The 6,323-nt window shown below is 45.2% G+C and overlaps 1 protein-coding gene across 1 annotated transcript in view; it reads right to left on the reverse strand.

Moving 5' to 3' along the window:
• Window positions 1-2,307, reverse strand: part of TMEM260 (transmembrane protein 260) — an 85,789-nt gene extending 83,482 nt beyond the window's left edge. The window contains exon 1 of the mRNA XM_006864614.1: window positions 2,148-2,307. Coding sequence (XP_006864676.1) covers window positions 2,148-2,307 — 160 coding nt within the window. The remainder of the gene's footprint in view (window positions 1-2,147) is intronic.
• Window positions 2,308-6,323: the final 4,016 nt, after the last annotated feature.

Here is a 6,323-nt window from a genome sequence, read left to right on the forward strand (position 1 = left end):
AGGGACTGTGGGCTGAAAACTGGGGGGGAGGGCGGGGGAGTGTAGGGGGCAGGTTTCTAGGATATACCCTTTGGTTGGTGGATGATGCATGGAGGGAATTGGAACCATGGCAATGCGATGATATACGATGGAATGAATGTAAAACTAAAGTTCTCTCATGTAAACTACCATCTAATTCACAATAAAACGTTAAAAAAAAAAAAAAAATTTCTCCTTATGGAGAGAAGTTCAAAGAAGGCCCCCAACCATGGCCAACTCCAGTTCTTTTGTGTAATCTCTTACACTTGAATGTGAGGAGATTTATTGTCTCACTTCTAGGAATAATAAGATAGAAGCATAGGGATGGATATTCCTTCCAAAATTAGGTTGCAAAACAACCGAGGTATCTGACTTTATTATCTCTCTATTAAGCCATACCCCTGAGGAGAGATCCACGTGGTAAATAATGGATGGCATCAGTCACTGTTCACAGGACTGAACTTGGGACATATCTGACTTTCCCAAACTGAGCCTTGAGACAACTGTAGCCCAAGCCAACACTTGATAACCATGTTCTGGGAGATCCTGGTCAGGGAACCAATCTAAGTCACCCCCAGAATCATGACCCACAGAAACTAAGACTAAAAACTAACCCTTTAATTTGGGGTCTCTTGTTGTGCAGCAAAGGTTAACGAACATTTCGTTCTCAGTCTCCCTACCTAAATTTACAGTAATATTCAACAAAATTATATTGTCAGAAGGGAACAGTCACTGGAGAAGGATATCATGTTTGGTAAGATGGAGGAGGGTCAGAGAAAAAGAGGAAAACCCCCAATGAGATGGATTGGCCAAGTGGCAGCTTCCATGGACTCAAGTGAGGCAACAGTAGTGAGGTTGGACCAGGATCCAACAGTGTTTCAATCTGCTGTGCATAAGGTCCGTTATGGGTGGGTACCGACTCAATGGCACCTATCAACAACAAGAACATTGGGTAGTTGGAGTTCTGGTGTGGCACTGTGGGCTAGTGTGTCAAGCTCACCAGCTGCTCGATGGTGACCCTATACAGGGTTGCTACGAGTCAGAATCGACTTGATGGCACTTAACATTAAGGCATTCTGGTAGCATAGTGGTTACGAATTTGGCGCGAACCTTAAGGTCAGCAGTTCGAAACTACCAGCTGTTCCGCAGGAGAAAGATGAGGCTTTCTGCTCCCGTAAAGATCTACCGCTCGGAAACCCCTGTGCAGGCTCACTATGAGTCGGAACCGACTCCACGGCACATAACAACAAAGGACTGAAAAGGCCCGTGAATCGTATTCTTCTTTTAAATTGAAGCCAACTGCTTTAACCCTCATCTGGCTTCTACTCTGAATTGTTCTCCCCCAAATTTATGCATGACCACGTTTTCTCCTTATTCAGGTTTCAACTGAAATATCACCTCCTGCAGAGGCCTGACGCCTTTTCTGGTGATGGTGGCGTGTGATGGAGTCAGTTCAGACTCACAGCGACCCTGTACTGCATTTCTGAGGTTGTAAGTCTTTACGGGAACAGAAAGCCTCCTCTTTCTCCCAGGTAGTTTCGAACTACCAACCTTTAAGTTAGCTGCCCAACTCGTAACCACTAAGCTCTCAGAGCTCCTACTTTTCTGTGCAGCCATTCTAAAGCAGCCAAAGGCTACTTCCAATCACATGGCCCCCACCCCCAAGTGTCTCCATAATGTGTTGTTGTTGTTAAGTACCCTGGAGTCGGTTCTGACTCATAGTGACCGAGGCTGTAAATCTTTACGGAAGCAGAATGTATTACTACTTAATATATCCTTATTTATTCAGTAATTGGTGCATTTAATTTCTCCCCGTATGTCCATGAGACTCTTCACAACTATTGTGCTCTTTTTGTCTGAAACACAAGAAGGATTCAGTAAGTATTATCCGTGTACTAAAACTGGAAAACAAAAACGTGGGAGCACGCCCGAGCAGAGTTAAGTGGAGATGTCAGGACTAGCAGGTGAAACCAACAAGCCCAGTTGCCCAGCCCAAGACGCTGCGTCCGGCACAGGCACCAGACACGGGGTGGAGGAGCTGACCCACCCTCGTAGAGTCAGACGCTTCCCTTCCCCCCCTCCAGGACCCGGGGAGAGGCGCAGGAGGGACGACTCCGAGAGTACTTTACCCGAGTCTCCCCCGGGCACCGACGGGGGCAGCGTGAGGGTGAACACGGCGGCCACAGCAATGAACACCGCAACGCAGCCGCGGAGACCCCCAGAGCGCCGCGGCCCCACCTGGGCTGCCTGCCCCCGAGCCAGGTCCTTGCCGTCTCCATGGAGACCCATAAACCAGTGAGGGCCAGGGAAGAAAGAAACAGCGTCCCTGAAGCTTCGGTGTGGCAGGTAGCTTCCTAGCCAGCTGCAAGTACAGTCTGCAGGCTGCCACCGTGACTTCCGGGTTCAGCAGGCACAGGTCGGACTGCACCATTTTCTGCGAGGACGGTAAACAGAGAAAATGGTAAACCTCGCAAGAACCAGCCCAGGAAGCACTCCCGTAACAATCCATACTTTGGGTTTACATTTTTTAAATGAACTTTAAAATAACAAATAATAGGGGTGGATAATTCTCTTAAGAAAGCGAGACTGGACACAAGTCTGTCATCTCTATGACTCTTCCCCCTTTCGACCTAACTTGGTCAGTTCTGGATAGACGCAGGCTCGAAAACCAAGAGTGAAGAAACTTATGTACTGCCCTCTATGGTGTGGGGTGGAACTACAACTTAGCTAAAGTCAAAAGACCATGGCCATCTCCCTGATTCCTGCTTTTTGTCATTAAGTGCCTCCGAGTTGATTCCGACCCATAACGACCCTGTATAGGGTTTCCAAGGAGCAGCTGGTGATCTTGAACCACCGATCTTAAGCCATGCTAAAAGACATGGTACAACTGCCTCGTTGGGTTTCTAAGGTTTTAATCTTTATAGAAGCAGATTGTCCCATCTTTTAGCCCACAGAACGGCTGGTGAGTTGGAACCGCTGACCTTTCTGTTAACAGCCAAAGAAGTTTAACCACTGAGCCATTAGGACTCCTAAGATAGCTTTGTTGTTGTTAAGTGCTGTCAAGTCTGTTCAGAATCATAGTGACCCTCTATAGGGTTTCCCAGAAACAATTGATGTGTTTGAACTGGCGAGCTTGCAGTTCAAACTGACCTTGCAGTCCAGTGCTTATCCTACAGTGCCACACCAGGACTCCTAACATAGCTAGGCAACTAAAATGTGTTCACACAAGAAATATCTTTACAGTATGTGAAGCTGTCGGATAAGCCCTGGACTGTCAACTGCAAGGTCAACGGATTAAACCCATCAGCCGCTCCTCAGAAACCAAATGTTGGTTGTTAAGATGGCACTTAACAAATCCGTTTTGTTGGTTAGACTGGGAATTAATAACGCCAAGATACCAGGTTCGATCCCCATATTGGTCAGGATGTAGTGGGTTACACACTTGTTGGGCTGCTAACTGCAAAGTCAGCAGTTCCTATTCACCCACAATCCTGTATAGGGTTTCTGAGGTTATAAATTTCTGCCAGGGTAAAAACCCCCAGGCTCCCATAAATATTACAGCTTTGGAAGTCCTATACAAGGTAGCTATGAGTGAGTGGAAACCTATTCCATGACACACACCAACAACAAAAGTAAGCCAATAAATACTTAACCACATGTTTACTATGGTTACTTATAAGCCTGTGGGCTAATTATTAAGTCATTAAGTAATTTGAGAGAGATTAAGATAAACTAGTTGGTTTATTTTGCTTTTTCTTGTAGCATAAGGAAAACTTACACAGGTGAGTTGGGAAACTTGAGTTGCTATATTCATACAAAAGCTCATACTGAGATAGAAGTTTCTCCTATTTAACAGAGAGAAAGAGTTTGGCCAAGCTTTGACTACAAAGTGGGAAATCAAATTGGCACAGTATGAGAAGGCTTCAAACAGTTTGTGAAAAAAAATGGAATTAAAAGATAATGGGATTTACCCACAAGCTTTTTGAAGCCCCCTTACACTTCCCACTTAGCAGCAATGCGCAAAGGGAATGAAGGTTATTATTGGACAAACATCGTAACATGGCTCTTTGTTGTTGTTGAGTGCCGTGGAGTTGGTTTAGACTCATAGACACCCTATATAGGGACGGTTTCAGAGCAGTGGTTTGTTGTTGAGTTCCCTCGAGTTAGTTCTGACTTATAACGAACTTGTATGAGGTTGGCTGGTGGATTTGAACAGCCAACCTCAAAGTTAACAGTCCAGTGCTTCTCCTACAGTATCCTAGTATACCTAGGAAGTATCCTAGCAATTATTCAGTTGGGGAAGGGGAAGAGAGTAACTTCCATGGAATGCGCCTCAAAAAACACTAGAAATCAATGACAATTTAAAATGTGTTACATGCAATCTGACATACTGTCTCGACTTTAGAGAAATATACAACGATACGGATTGGCAGTCATTGTGCCAGCCTGCCGGCTTTAGTCTTTGTAAGGTACTGAAATGAGGAGGCTTCAAAAAGTTTGTGGGGAAATTCCGTCTTTGCATGCCACTTTTGAAGTCCCCTGGTATAATGGTTCCCAGCTACTTTGTGAGTTCCTGGACACCAGGGCCTGTGTGGTAGACTGCGTCTAAAATGACCCCCAGTGACCCCTGACTCCTGGTATTTAACCAGATGCCCTAGAGTCAATTATGGCTCATGGCAACACTGTGAGTGTCAGAGTAGAAATGAACTCCAAAGTGTTTTCAGTGACTTTTTTTGGCCAGCCCTTTCTTCCCAGGGACATCTAGATGAGTTCAAACCTCCCCACTTTTTGTGTGTAGCTGAGTGCATTAACCATGAACTGTTTGCACCATTTACGTACTCCTGTGTCATTAACCTCTGGATAATTCTTTCCATTTACATTGTGGGCTGGACCTAGTAACAGGTCCAGTTCGACTAAAATCATGCTACCACTTTCTGAGGTTAGGTTATAGAAGATTCACTTTGCCTAGCATGCCCTCTCTCTCTTGACACGCCCTCTCTTGCTGTCTTCCTTGTTCCCTCTGATCAAATCAGCTACCATGTTGCCAGCCACCCCTTGGAAAGATCCACATGGCAAGATGAGGGACCCCATCAGCCAACATCCAGGAACAGAACTAAAGTTGTCAACCCAGAACTAAAGTTGTCAACCCAACAACGTGTGAAGCGCTGAGCCCTGTCAATACCACATGAACGATCTCGAAAGTGGGTCTTTCCTATTTGTGCATTGAGATGACTATAAGCCCTACCAAGACCTTGAGGGCAGTCTCTGAGAAACCCTGAAGCAGTGGGCTCAGCTAAACCTCACCCGGATTACTGTACTACTGAAAGTGAAATAGTAAATGTCATTGTTATAGGTCACTATGTGTGGGACTAACAAAGTACAGCAAGCAAGGAGCCCTGAGTGGTACAGTCAGTTAAGTATCGGGCTGCTAGCTAAAAGTTAAGCAATTTGATCGCACCAGCTACTCCGCAGGTGAAACATGCGGCCATTTGTAGCTGTAAAGATTTACAGCCTCAGAAGCCCTATGGGGCAGTTCTACTCTGTCTTACGCGGTACCTGTGAGTCGGAATCACCTGGATGACAGTGGGGTTTTTATGTTGTTGTTGTTGTTGTTACTCAGTAACATAACTGAAACTGTCTGTCTTCAATGTCTGTTCTGGAGGAACATGCCAATGGATAATACTAACAAAGCCAAGAATTTATGCTCTTCTTAGCTTTGTTTTGCTTTCTAACTTCTGCTCATGCCCTGTCTAAAAAGATACAAATTTTACCATGGAAAATTCCTTTGAAAAGGGCATCATTCTCTGCCCATGTTTGGGAGTTTGAAATCAGAGCTAGACTATTTGGGAGCTGTTCACAGAAAAACAGAAAAAACAAGTTGTCAAAGGTGTGGTGTAGAGAGCGAGCACAAGATGAGATCAAGCATTAGGTCATGTCTCTGTTTAGGGGATGGGAAGAGAACAGCAGGAGAACCAAGGTGTCACAAGAAGCAAAGGAAGAAGTCATTGCAATGAAGACTCTAGTCAAAAACAAAGGTGTCACAAAGAGGTGAAAAAGAACTCATCTAGGCTCTACATTAAGGAGCTCTGGTAACGTAGTGGTTACAGATCGGGCTGCGAGCTTGGTCAGCAGTTTGAAACTACCAGCTGTTCTTCAGGAGACAGATGAGGCTTTCTGGCTCAGGGTTGCTATGAGTTGGAACCGACTTCATGGCACATAACAACAACAAAAGGCTCTACATTGCCTGAGTTCATATCATTTGTAGAATCCTCTTTATAAGGCTGGAAGCTATGCCAACAATATTT

Source organism: Chrysochloris asiatica, unplaced genomic scaffold (assembly GCF_000296735.1).
Source record: "Chrysochloris asiatica unplaced genomic scaffold, ChrAsi1.0 scaffold00067, whole genome shotgun sequence".
Classification (NCBI taxonomy): Eukaryota; Metazoa; Chordata; class Mammalia; order Afrosoricida; family Chrysochloridae; genus Chrysochloris; species Chrysochloris asiatica.